This window comes from Equus asinus, chromosome 3 (assembly GCF_041296235.1).
Source record: "Equus asinus isolate D_3611 breed Donkey chromosome 3, EquAss-T2T_v2, whole genome shotgun sequence".
Classification (NCBI taxonomy): Eukaryota; Metazoa; Chordata; class Mammalia; order Perissodactyla; family Equidae; genus Equus; species Equus asinus.
This window is the reverse complement of record NC_091792.1, coordinates 158,018,422-158,032,332: the sequence shown is the minus strand read 5'-3', so window position 1 is coordinate 158,032,332 and position 13,911 is coordinate 158,018,422. Positions and strand designations below refer to the sequence as shown.

At 47.1% G+C, this 13,911-nt stretch overlaps 1 protein-coding gene across 7 annotated transcripts in view; it reads left to right on the top strand.

Annotated features, from left to right (window-relative positions):
- The window catches only part of AFAP1 (actin filament associated protein 1), a 162,469-nt gene that overhangs the window by 89,028 nt on the left and 59,530 nt on the right, over nt 1–13,911 (top strand). For all 7 annotated transcript variants that reach the window (XM_070506283.1, XM_044767883.2, XM_070506285.1 and 4 more), the window contains one exon: nt 12,278–12,373. In XM_070506283.1, coding sequence (XP_070362384.1) covers nt 12,278–12,373 — 96 coding nt within the window. The remainder of the gene's footprint in view (nt 1–12,277; nt 12,374–13,911) is intronic.

The window sequence follows — 13,911 nt, the reverse complement described above, 5'->3', positions numbered from 1 at the left end:
AGTAATGTTGTGGGCACACCATTTCACCCTTTGTGCCCTCCCTCCACCCCCCCCTTTTCCCTGGTAACCACTAATCGGTTCTCCATGTCTATGTGTTAACTTCCACCTATAAGTGGGGTCATGTAGAGTTCGTCTTTGTCTGGCTTATTTCGCTTAACATAATACCCTCCAGGTCCATCCATGTTGATGCGAATGGAACAATTTGGTCCTTTTTTATGGCTGAGTAGTATTCCATTGTGTGTATATACCATATCTTCTTTATCCAGTCATCAGTTACTCGGCACTTAGGTTGGTTCCACGTCTTGGCTATTGTAAATAATGCTGCGATGAACATAGGGGTGCATGGGATTCTTGGGATTCATTTCAGATTCTTAGGGTAGATACCCAGTAGTGGGATGGCTGGGTCATAGGGTATTTCTATTTTTAACTTTTTGAGAAATCTCCAAACTGTTTTCCATAGTGGCTGTACCAGTTTGCATTCCCACCAACAGTGTATGAGGGTTCCTTTTTCTCCACAACCTCTCCAACATTTGTCACTTTTGGTTTTGGATATTTTTGCCAATCTAACGGGTGTAAGGTGATATCTTAGTGTAGTTTTGATTTGCATTTCCCTGATGATTAGGGATGATGAACATCTTTTCATGTGTCTCTTGGCCATACTTATATCTTCTTTGGAGAAATGTCTGTTCATGTCCTCTGCCCATTTTTTGATCGAGTTGTTTGTTTTTTTGTTGTTAAGCTGTGTGAGTTCTTTGTATATTATGGATATTAATCCTTTGTCGGATAAGTCGCTTGTAAATATTTTTTCCCAATTAGTGGGCTGTTTTTTTGTTTCAATCCTGTTTTCTCTTGCTTTGAAGAAACTCTTTAGTCTGAGGAAGTCCCATTTGTTTATTCTTTCTATTGTTTCCCTCATCTGAGGAGTTAGAGTGTCCGAAAAGGTTCTTTTGAAACTGATGTCAAAGAGTGTACTGCCTATATTCTCTTCTAGAAGACTTATTGTTTCAGGCCTAATCTTTAAGTCTTTGATCCATTTTGAGTTTATTTTTGTGAATGGTGAAAAAGAATGATCGATCTTCATTCTTTTACATGTGGCTGTCCAGTTTTCCCAACACCATTTGTTGAAGAGACTTTCTTTTTTCCATTGTAGGCCCTCAAGCATCTGTCATTTTGATATATGGCCAAGTCACTCTTCAGAAGAGGTTTTCCAGGTTGCCCTCCCTCCATCAGTGTATCGATGTCTTTCCCCGATGGTCTGGCCAGCAGAGTGTGTCATCAAACTGAATTTTTGCCAGTCTGATGGGGGAAGAATGGTATCTTAGTCTAGTTTTAGTTGGATTTCTCTTATTATGACTGGCACTGAGTATCTTTTTATGGGGTGTAAGAGCCTACAGTTGTATCGCTGTTTCTGTGAACGTCTGTTTCTGTCCTTTGCCTTTTTCGTACACGTTCTTTGCTCAGAGACCTCTTTTTCAGGAGCCTCCCGGAGGGCTGAGGCAGAGCCAGGTTCAGTGGGTGCCACTCTGGTGCAGCCTCTCGTTGTCCGGTGATGGATGGCCTCCCGGGAGAGGCAGGGTTTAAGATACCTCGTCCAACTGGCTCTGCGGTCACGCAGGCAGTTAAGGGAAATGGCCTTCCAAAGCCATCTTGAGTAAAGTTTTACTTGATTTTTATAATTGCTTCTGAAATTCAGTGTAATAAATCTAAACAAGCCAGGAGGAGGCCGTGAGCCAGGTCTGTGTAGAGAGACTATCGCTAGAGCACAGACTGGAGTCGGACCCTAGGTTCTGACCTCAGCCCCACCAGTTTTTGACTCTGTGTCTTGGATGAGCTACTTAACTTCCCTGTGCCTCAGCTTTCTCATCTGTAAAATGGAGGGGTTAATAATAGTATCTGCTTTCTGGAGTTGTTGTGAAGATACAGTAATATTCAGTTAAGCTGTAAGCGTGTGGAGCAGCCCCTGTGTGTAGTGAGCACACGTGTCAGCGTGAGCTGCTGTTACTGTTGCTGCTTTTGTCCTTGTTATTACTACGCTGCTGCTTCTGCATCTCAGTAAACTTGCAAGCTCCTGCTGAAGACGTTTTGGAAATCAGGATGACAGCAGGATGTTCTTAGGGGCCAGAGCTGCAAGTGTTGGCATCACGTCTTCCCATTGCCTTTGTCCAGACCTCGGGAGGCTAGGACTCATCCTCCTGTGTGCCAGCAGAGAAGAAACGGCATGGCGGGTTGTCTGCCGTAACCCCTACTGCAAAATGAATTAGTAAACATCCGAAAACAGCTCTCTGAGTTTGTGCCGCGGGGAGCGTTTAAGGGAATTGGCTGTATGCTGCAAGACACTAGTTTCCCCTGGTGCTGACCTTGATAAACTCCGTCCACCTTTTTCCTGCTCTTTCCCCACTCCCTGCAGGGGGTCACAGTGTAGGGGTTTTACAGCATCTCGTGGTTTCAAGCAGCTTTAGTGAATACAGTGGAGGAGAGCTTTCAAGGTGATTTTAATGTGCTGTGAAAGTATCATCGTGGTTTCGCCAGCGTCCTCCAGGAGGAATTCTCAGCAAGTTTACTGCGTGCGTCCTCCCTGTAGAACCTGAGTCCCGTGTGTGTTTTAAGGAAGGTCTTTCGTATCCACCCAGACACTGACCCTGCCTGGTGCTCTCCGTTCCTCCCTGAAGATCAGGCCTCCAGGCACGGTCATTTCCCTTCACCCTACAGAAGTGATTAAAACATTTTTAATAAGTTGTTTCTTGTAGAGCAGACCTTCTGGAAATAAGTCCTTTCAGCTTTGACTGTCTAGAAATGTCTTTATTTCGCCTTCACTGTTGAGGAGACGTTAGCATTGCTGGTGTCGTGTTCCCGAGTCGTGTTTTCATGGCTCCTGGTAAGGTGTGCTGCTTCTCTCTGGTTGTCAGCGGTTGGCTCTGATGTGTCTGGTGTGGTTTCTTGGTCTTTATCTCTCTCAGCGTTTGTCGAGCTTCTTTGTTCTGTGAGTTGATGTCATTCTTCAGTTTTACAATCTTTTTGGCCATTATCTCCTCAAACATTTTTCTGCCTCATTTTTCTCTCCTCCTTTAGAAATTCATTTGTACATATGTATATATGTTGGGTCATTTGGTGTATTCCCATAGACTGTGGGTTCTCTGTTCTGTTTTCCTTCATTCTTTCGTGACTTCAGTTTGGGCGAATACTTTCAATTGACCCATCCTCACGTTGACCTGTCCTTTCCTTCTCCGTGTCCAGGGTACCGGTGAGCCTTTCTAATCAATTCTTCTTCATGGTATCCCATTTCTCATTTCTGGCATTTTTCTTTTTCTTTTTGTTATAGTTTTTATATCTCTTCTGCAGCTCCCCATCTCTGCACACATGTTGTCTGCCTTTTTCGTTAGCTATTTTAGCGTTCCTGTCATGGTTGTTTTAAAGTCTCTGATAATTCTAACATTGGATCATCTCTGGGTCTGCGTCTGTTGAATTGGTCTTATGAGTGTCTGTTATATGCCACCTGCTTTGTGGAAAAGAACACCAGGGCCTGAGGCAACTCAGATTCCCTCCAGAAAAGGGTGTGTCCCTTCCTCTGTCATGCTGCTCGTGGGCCAGCTGCCTCAGTCTCCCCTGTGGCTGGGCAGAGCCGGCCTGTGCCGCGGCCTAACTTTGATCCCCCTTACTGCTGCCGTCAGAGGACCTGAGGGCTGGGTCGGGAGTTTGCCATCCGGATGGCTTGGGGTCTGCGCTGTGGTGAAAATCTGGAGATCTTGGTGTGCTACAGACAAGAGGCCAGCTTTCTGGGCCAGCTCACTTTTTGGCCTGCTGGACGGCCAGCTCGTTGGTTTGCTTGGCCGTTCTCTGTCCTCTGCACTCTTGCCTCTGCTTTCTGTGCCTTGGGAGAAATCCCCCTGCCCTGACGTGTCTCTCGCTTTTGCAGGTTGGCTGCCTTATCCTCTGAAAGGCCGGGACCTCCCGGGGGGGAATCCCCTCCGCTCTGCTGCCGTCCTCTGCAGAGCAGCTGCTTTGCACTTGGGCCAAGTCCTTTGTGTCTCGGGGGTACGTCCCTGAACTCAGCTTCCTTGGCTCTGTGCTTCCTGGCTGTTCCCATGCACTCAGGACAGGTGCAGGGAAAGGAGAGGGCCGTGCGTGTGGACTCACTCTCACTGAGGTTCCTTGAGTTCTAAACCGATGTGCTTGCCCACGTGTGGTGCTAGAGATTCAGCTGGCATCCCCTGCCATCCTGCCACTTAGGAGGCAGCTGTGGGCACTTCTTTTCTGTGAAGGCCTCCTCACTTGTGGGAGTTCAGTTCATTTAAGTTTCTTTGCATCCTCACTGCTCTGATGAGTTAAAAAACGCTGTGATTTTTTTTAAGCTTATGCGCTTTGTTTTATTTATCAGGGTGAGAGTGATAGCCTTGAGTGCCTTTCTGTATGGTAATCAGAAGTTGAGGGGCCGGCCCAGTGGCGCAGCAGTTAAGTGCACACGTTCCGCTTCTCGGCGGCCCGGGGTTCGCGGGTTCGGATCCCGGGTGCAGACATGGCACCGCTTGTCAAGCCATGCTGTGGTAGGCGTCCCACATATAAAGTAGAGGAGGATGGGCACGGATGTTAACTCAGGGCCAGTCTTCCTCAGCAAAAAGAGGAGGATTGGCAGATGTTAGCTCAGGGCTAATCTTCCTCAGAAAACAAAAGTTGAAATACCCTGTGCCGTCTTTTCTTCTTCATCAGTGTTGCCAGAAGTTTATCCATTTTATTCTCTCAAAAAAACAAATTTTAGGGGCCAGCCCCATGGCCTAGTGGGTAAGTTTGTGTGTTCCGCTTCAGCTGCCTGGGGTTTCGCCAGTTCGAATCCTGGGTGCAGACATGGCACCGCTCACCAGGCCATGCTGAGGCGGCATCCCACATGCCACAACTAGAAGGACCCACAACTGAAAATATACAACTATGTACTGGGGGGCTTTGGGGAGAAAAAGGGAAAATAAAATCTTTAAAAAAAACCCAGAAAACCCCCTGCACATTTTGTCTGTATTGCTTTTTCTCTATTATTTTTATTGTATGAAGTTCTCCTCTCGTTCCCTTCTACTTTCTTTTGGCTTAATTTTCTGTAATTATTCCAACTTCTTGAAATGTATACTTAGATAATTGATTTTAACCTTTTCTCTTACATACGCATTTAAAAGTGTAAATTCCCCTCTAAGCACAGTTTTGGCTGCATCCTCTAAGTTACATTCTTTTGTGTTTTTATTATCATTCAGTTCAAAATATTTTCTAATTTCTGTTGTGATTTCCTAATGATTTATTTGGGACTGTATTGCTTACCTTCCAAATATTTAGTGATTTTTAAAAGTTATCTATTTGTTGTTCATTTCTAGCTCACTTCCCCTGTGGTCCTAGAGCTTTCCTTGACTTCACAGCACAGAAGTTTGTGGACTTGATTTATTGCTCAGCACGCAGTCAGTTTTGGTGAATGCCCCATTTTGCTGGTAAAGGGTGTGTACTTTGCAGTTGCTTGGTGTGCCAGTCTGTTTATTTTTGTTACAGTCTTTCTTGTGTTCAAATCTTCTACGTCTTTTATAATTTGCTTGTTTTATCACTTATTCAAAGGGAGAGATGGGGGAATATCTACCACTTTGGTTATGGATTTATCTATTTTCTTTTTATTTCTGTCAGTTTTTGCTTAGTATGTTTTGAAGCTATGTTATTTGTTGCATACAAATTTTATTTTATTTAATTATTTTTTTTGTGAGGAAGATTGGCCCTGAGCTAACGTCTGTGCCCGTCTTCCTCAATTTCTTTTTATGTGGGCGCTGCCACAGCGTAGCTGGATGAGTGGTGCTAGGTCCGCATCTGAGATCCGAACCTGAGAACCCTGGGCCGCTGAAGCAGAGCGCATAAGCTTAACCACTATGCCACCAGGCCGGCCCCACATACAAATGTTAAATGGTCATGTCTTAATGGTAGTTAAAACATTTTCAAGAATATGAAATGTCCCTTTTTCTCTACATATTTCTTGCCTTAAAGAATGACTCTCTGATTAATATATAAATTATCCTCCTTCATGGTGCCTTTTGGTGAGCAGAAATTGTTAAATCCAAAATCCAGTATTTCAGTCTTTGCTTCTGTAGTCACTACTTTTTCACTTCTGCCCGAAAAGTCTTAGCATATTTCAAGTCACCAAGGTAGTGCTTATGTTTCCTTCTGGAAGTTTTGTGGCTCTGTCTTCACACATAGGTCTCTGACTCATCCATGGTGACTTTCGTGTATAGGATGAGATGTAGGGTCAAGATTCATTTTCTTCCGTGTAGACAGTCATTTGTTTCATCACCGTAGGAATCAGGTGATCGTGCGTGTGGGTTCTTTTCTGGGCTCCTCGTTTGGTTTCTTTAGTCAGTTTTTAGACCCTCATATCGAAGGCACATTGTCTCAATTGCTGCAACTTTATAGTCTTAAGCTCAGCTAGTATGTGTCTTCCAACTTTGTTCTATTTTTTCTAAATGATGTAAAACTTTGAAATCATAGTTTTATGTGAAATAAGTCAATGCTGTCATCATGGCTTTTTATTTCAACTTGTAAAGGCCACCTCTTTATGATTGAAGTAGGTTTTTTTAAAATTAAAGAACTCTCATGAAAGGAATAAGCCGTATCCGTCTGGATGAGAGCCTATGAGAGTGGGGGAGAGTGGATGGAGGGTCTGGGAATCTGGAGTGTAGTCCAGGCATGCCTTTAACTGATTACGATATTTCAGATCACCAAACTCTTTCCCGTTAACCTATCAAATGGAAATAATACTGATCAGAATTAATCGAAAAGGCAGAATGAAAAAGCCACATACATGCACCCTTGGAACTGTACAAAACGGTTGAAATATAAGTGATTTATTAGTGTCAGCCCTTAGGGGTCTCTGTAAAAACTCTAACAACTAACATGAATTGTGTCGTGAAACAAACGCCAAGTCTCTCATTAATATAAACTCCTCTTATCCCATATTGTCCTCAACTTATTATCCAGACTCTCAGTATTTTGAAACACGGCTTTCATGTACCCATTAGAGGCCTTTTCCGTCGGTCACGCACACCCTTGGTCAGGTATGAAAAGCATGAGGCCCGTTTGGCCGGGACACGACTAGACACATGCTTCATCAAGAGTCGCTGCCGCCTTTGTTCCTCTCGTTTTGCTCTGCAACTTCCATTACCAGCAGCTCTTGCCAAAATTAGCTGACTGTGTGTGTGTGTGCTTGTGTGTGAGAATGTGTACAGCTCCTGAAAACATGAGCCAGTTTGCAGGGGTCAGTCAGAAGACACTAGCCAACGTTCCCAGAAGCAGAGTGGTCAGGTTTCCTTAAAAAATGTGCAGAGATTGTGTTTCTGGAATTGAGGGCTCAAGTCAAAAGCAAACAAAAATACCACAGAACATATAACAATTTGTTTTTTGAAGGATTTCTGATTCTGAATTTGCTTCCAATTCTCTTAAATACATATTGAACTTCTCATAGAACATGGCACTTTAAAAACAAACATATTATTGCAAAAACCTCATTTGTGGCTGTTCAAAGAATTTGGGTGATAAACTCTTTATTTGTTACCTCTAAGTTAATCTGCAGGGGCACTTTGGCCATACATAGAGATCGGAGTAGAAAGACCATTTCTTTTTTTTCTTTTTTTTTTTTTGAGGAAGATTGGCCCTGTGCTAACTGCTGCCAGTCCTCCTCTTTTTGCTGAGGAAGACCGGCCCTGAGCTAACATCCATGCCTATCTTCCTCTACTTTATACGTGGGACGCCTACCACAGCGTGGCTTGCCAACCGGTGCCATGTCCGCACCTAGGATCCAAACCAGCCAACCCTGGGCCGCCGAAGTGGAACGTGCGCACTTAACCACTGCACCACCGGGCCTGCCCCATCAGTTTCTGAAATAATCCAACTGGCTGGTGGTAGAAACCGTGGAGGTAAAGACTGGCTTGTGCTTATTGCTCTTCTCAACAGTGCCTTCCTCTGTGCCGGGACATAATTATTGTTCAGTTCAGGGAACTTAAATAATCTCGTGGTGTCAGGGTGCCATGAGTACCCCGCAGCCTGGCCCTGGTATGTCTGGGTCTCCTCTGGTCTGCCGAATGCCCATCTCTTTCGTAAGCACTGTGGGGACACCACACTCTCCGCGAGGAATGTAAGTTCTAGCAGGGGGAAGATTAATAGAGAATAGAACTGCACGGTCTGTCTGCACAGTCTTCTAAGCCTGCAGGTGTGTGGGTGGGTTTATTGGGAAAGGCTTCTCAGGGAAGGTGGTCGCGTGCGTCAGCTTCCACGGACAGGTGACCGCATCGGGCCACTTCAGCGATTACTCGGTTCCCCAAACCTCTGTTTGCTGGCAGAATGGAGCCGGATTTGGAACAGGGAGGAGAGAAGGGGGTGGTCCGGTGGCCAGGACCCAGCATGTGGGATCAGCTAGGGTGGGTGCTGGTGCTCAGGCACGGCTTTCGTCTGCTTGCCCTTGTTTTTCTAAAAAAAATTTTTCCCCTGAGGATTTCAGAAATCTGTGCAGAGGACTGGGGACTTTATGAGGATTCACTTATTTTACATAACTGCCTGGGTTCTTTCCTTCTGTTTTTCATTCATTCTTTTCTCCATAGAAAATTTCTAGTCCAGTTTATTTCTTCATTCCCTCCTTTTCTTTAATCAAACTCTCTTCAGTTGCTGTTATGTGCTAGGCATTGGGAATACTGAAATAAGCAAGGCGGGACCCCTTCCATGAAAATGAGCACAGCTTGATAGAAGGAACAGACCTGTGAATACATGATGCATGTGACCAGCGTCTGACAGGACTGCATGCTGTCTCTGGCCGTGTCGAGGCGCAGCCACACCATGTACCCCATGTGAGGGTCAGAGCAGGCTTCCTGGTCACCTGGGCAGAATTTTGGAGGACAGTCCTGTTTAGCTATGAGAAAAAAACCCCCTCCCCCGAAAGACAGCGTTCAGCGGCCACACCTGAGTGGCTGGTAGGGACGACTGGAGCAGGACTGCCAGGGGGCTTTGTGGCTCCTTCCCCCTTTAAAACAAAAGAAAAAGGAAAGAGAAGAAAGACAGCTGTCTTCTGAGTAAACCTCTTGCCAGAGAGAGGTGTCTGTCCGTTGTGTCTTGTGGGGCTCAGCTTTTAGTGCGAAATGCAGGACTTGTGAACTTCAGCTTTGTCTGGATAACTGAACCTATTTCCATTTATTTAACACTCTAATCATGGAAAAGAGCTCAAGGTTCCTGAATGCCTTTTCTGGGAGAAGTACTGGGCTGGGTGCTGCACATTGGCTTCATCTTGGAGTTTTCTCAGTGCCCCTAGGCGTCCTTTTGTGCATGTTCTGGAGGAGGGAGTCAGGCTCAAAGTCTCCATTGCTCACCTCACATGTGTAGCATGTCACTGAATTGGGGTTTAAACCCCATTTCTGTTTGACACAAAAGCCCAGGAGTTTTCCATTGTATTATACTCTTTCCCTAGAGAAAAGGCAAAATCTTGTCCTTAAATAAAAATTTGTCTCACCAACTGAAGATTGAATAAACACATTGGGGAGGTGAGGCCTACATACCTGTTACAGAAGAAGCCACCGTGAAAGCAGCGAGGACAGAGCAGCTGGGAGAGCAGCTGACACCCTCCCTTTCAGACGTGGAAGGCGGGGGTCAGTGAGTGGATGTCACCTTTGGGTGTGCTTTCACCCCTCAGAATCAACAACGAGAAAAACATGGCGGCAAGCTCGCTGGGTTTTTTCTTTCCTTTTATCCTGTTTTAGTCTCAAGTGTGGACATCGCTCCATTGTTTTTTCATAAAACAGCTGAGCAGCAAAATGGCTGGAAACACTATCCTGGTCTCCTGTCGGTTCTGGCTGGAATCCCGGGACCAGTGGAAGCCAAGAGCATTTGGATATGTCTGCTGAGATCATGTTGCAGAATTACCGCACAGATATCTGGGACCGGGGCATTCCATTTCTGCCCAGAAGGCACTTGGGTTGAACTCAAAGCACAATTTCGTTTCAAAAAGAATAGAAGACATTTTGAAAGATTTGCCTGCTAACTTTTCCATTGCAAGAATGTAAGTTGCACCAACCTGGGGACCTTGTCTGTTTTGTTTACTGCTTATGCCTGGCCAGCAGAACCACGCCCAGCTCATTGTAGGAGCTCAGTGACGATGGAAGGGACGGTGGCTGAGCGTAGGGGAGGCTGTGAACAGTGTGGTGCCGAGGATCGATAGTGACACACTGCCGATCCCCACACCTCTCAGTCCAGGCCGGGTCATTTTCTGAGCTCTCAGCGTAAGTCATAAGGAGGCTCACAGTAGTGACAATGTCCATGATGCTGGCAGCTGTCGGGTTTTGAATGTACGTATGCCAGATGCTGGCGGAGGCATTTTGCATGTAGGGTCTCATTTTCTCTTAACTGTAGTTAAATAGCAAGACAGATCATCTTCACACTCTGTCCTTTGCTAGCGAGGAAACTGAGGCACAGAGAGGTGACAACTTTGAGCTAGTGACGGTTGTTCTTGCCTCACAGTTCACTGAGCAGATAGAGTTGGTCAGACAGGAGCGTTCGCAAACTCCCACCACCAGGTGTGTTTCTGCATCCTCCCCTGCCCTCTCTGGATCCCGGTCCCCTCTCCTGTCTCTGAAAATCTGAAAAGTCTTCCTTTGCTCATCTCCTCCCTAGGTGTCCCCTCCAGTCATGTCCCTGCCCCCCAAACTCTCCGCCTCCCTTACAAGAACCTTGTCAGAAGCCTCATGTGTCGGACGCCCTCCCAGCCCTGCCTCCTCCTCCCTTCTCCCTGGACGTGCGCTCTCCTGGTGTGCTGCCTGCTCCCCCGTCCGTTCCAGCGCAGACTCTCACCAGCCTCGCCCCTCTGAGTCTACTCCCGTGCGGACCGGCTCTGCGTCTTCCTCTTGGCTCTCCATCTGCTCTGTCTCGCCGTCCCCCCAGCGACTCCCCCATCCTTGGTGATGCCGTGAGCATCAGCTCTTTGCCAGGAACTCTCTAGTTTTTTCTAGCTCTGACTGGAAATTTGCCCTTGCCTCCAAACTTATCCACCTCACTTCTCTTCCACCCGACCTGTCTCTCTCCGTCTCCTGCATCTGAATCAGCAGCGTCACTGTCGCTGAGGACAGAGCCCCAGGAGTCATCTTGGAGTTGGCCGTTTCTCTCAAGCCCCTATCTTGTCCATCAGCAGGGCCTGTGGCTTCTTCCTCCAGAATCCGTCCTGAAGCCATTCACTTCTCTCTGTCTCCCTGCGGTCGCTCCAGCCTGCACGACCACCGTCTTTCATGTGAACCGCTGCAGCGGTGGCCTCTAACCCATTTTCCTGTACTTCTTTCTTACTCCTGTGTCGCTGCGTCTTCCCACCGCAGTGAGCGCCGTCTGCCGGCTGTGATGACAGGGCGCTCGGGCGTTTTAGGCGCTGCTTCAGGCGTTTACTGTTAGAAGGTGGGACTGCTGCCTCTGCACTTCCACATGGGGACTGCAGCACGGGCCGTTAACTAACACGCCCAGAGTTACTGCCAGGATGAAAACAGACAGCCAGGCTCTGGAGCCTGTCCTCCTGACCTCTGTGCTATGCTGCTTCCAGAAAGTGACTCCTGTCGCTCCTGTCCTTGAGGAGCTCTTGAGGTTGCTCATTGCGCTTATGTGAAATCCAGCCTCCTCGCCGGGCCTGAAGGCACTATATGGCCTGGCTCCTGCTGGCCTCTCCTACCCCATCTCCTGCTTCACACAGCACTCTGGGTTGTCCTTCCCACCTCACATCCACCACAGGGCCTTTGCACCAGTAGTTCCCCCTGCCTAGGACTGTTTCCAGCAGTTCTTCGTGTGGCCGGGTCCTTCTGGCTCTTCAGCTCGCAGCTTAAATGTCATCCCAGTAAGGGCTCTCTTGATCTAAATCAGCCACCCCATTTTTGTTAAAGGCCGCCTTTTGTTCTTCGCAGCACTTACTGCTGTCTTACGTTGCTTACCTTCATTGAAGGGAGATGGTCCTTGTCTACAGTGCTATCTGCATTGGCTGGAATGGACGCCCCAAGGAGAGCAGGACAGTTGTGTGTGCTGTTCCCCCCTGTATCCCAGAACCTGTGTCAGTGCCCGGGCTGAACAGACCTGTCCTGAAGGAATGAGTGATGAGGGAGTGAATGAAAATGAGCGTCTGGCATCCTGGAGCTGAAAGCCGGGTGCGTCGATCCGACGGGTTTCCTACCACAGCAGCTCCTGTCGGTGCACCTCGGGCACGCATCCCTGATGCGGGGCCTCTGCCTCTGCGCGCACTCAGAAGTGTCTGCACTCACTCCAGGTGATCAGAGAAGTCTACAGCGGCTGCAGTGGGCCCGCGGACCTGGAATGTCCCCCGCCGTCCAGCTCTCCGGTGCACAAGGCAGAACTGGAGAAGGTAAGGGGCCTGTTTCTTTCTGGGAATAGTAACCTTAGGCCTCCCTCAAAGTTTCGACAACATTCTCTGAGAATTTTAGCACTGCTAGTTGGAAAAAAGAAAAAGAAAAAAGCATGTAATCCTGCTTCCTGTGCATTTCCAGGGCCTACTGTGTGCGAAGCTTGAGTTTGTCCTTGTACAGACTGCATGTTAGTTTCATTATTCCCAGCTGTAGATGCAGGAGGGGGTTTGAATGGGCTAATGGATTGAAGGTGTTCAAGGTCCCCTGCTGTGACATGGTAGAGTTGAAATCTGCACCAGGTCTGTGGACTCCTGGAATACAGCAGGCGCTGCATAAGTATACTTGCCCAAAGGTTTATTCCCAGCAGCCCAGGTATTGGTCCCCCTCTGCTTGGTGCTCATTTGCTTGTTGGAAGGCACGATGAGAGCACAGCAGTGCGGGGTGGGAGGGGGTGCGAGGATGAGCCCTTCTTGCCAGAAGTGTATAAACCCGTCACTGTCATGCCACACGCCCAGCTCTCACTGCTCGTGCTTTGTCTGGACGTGCGAGTTCCCGTTTCCCTGGAGAGCCCTGGCCTCCTGCCGCGCAGTTCTGTAGGCGGCCTGTGTGCTAGGACCTTTCTCAGTCCTCCGTTTAGCACCCTCCACCGATAAACAGATCCTTCTTTGTCTGTTTTTGTTTTAGTCAGGGTTCTCCAGAGAAACAGAACCAATGGGGGGGGGGGGATGTGTGTGTGTATAATATATGTGTGTATGCATATACATTTTATATATGTTATAAAATATAAACATAAAATGTATTATAAGATGTACATATGTATATATAGATATAAACACACACGTGTACATATATCTATATGCACACACACATATGTATATGAAGAGATTTATTAGAGGGAATTGGTTCCTATGATTACGGATGCTGGCAAGTCCGAAATCTGCAGTGTGGGCCTGCAGGCTGGAGACCCAGGAGAGTCGCTGGTGCGGATGGAGTCTGAAGGCAGCCTTCCAGAGAATTCCCTCTTGCTCACAGAGGCTGCTCTTTTAGTTCTGTTCAGATCCTCAACTGATTGGGTGAGGCCCACGCACAGTAGGGAGTTCAGTCTGCTTACTCAGACACAGTCCACCAATTTAAATGTTAGTCCGTCTACAGCCCGCTCTGAGCTGACACATGCGGGGAGCCTCACAGCCCTCATTCTGACATTGTGACATAGCGGCCTTGCTGCCTTTTGTCCTGGTTATAAAACTAATACCTGCTCAGTGTAGGAAATTGAGACAGTTGGGAGAAACAGAAGTAAGAGGAATAATGTCTCTCAGGAGTCAGCCGCCTAGATGAGGCCACTCCTCTCGACACTCTGCATGTCTTTAGTTTTTTCCTATTCACGTGTTTCTCTGTAGTTTAGATAATCTGACGCATAGAATTTCTTGTGCTGCGTTTTTTCACCTACCTATAGACTATTAACAATTTTCTAGGTTTTGAAAACTCATAACAAATAACAAGCATTTTGGCATTTTCATCAGCTGACTAATAGCAAATT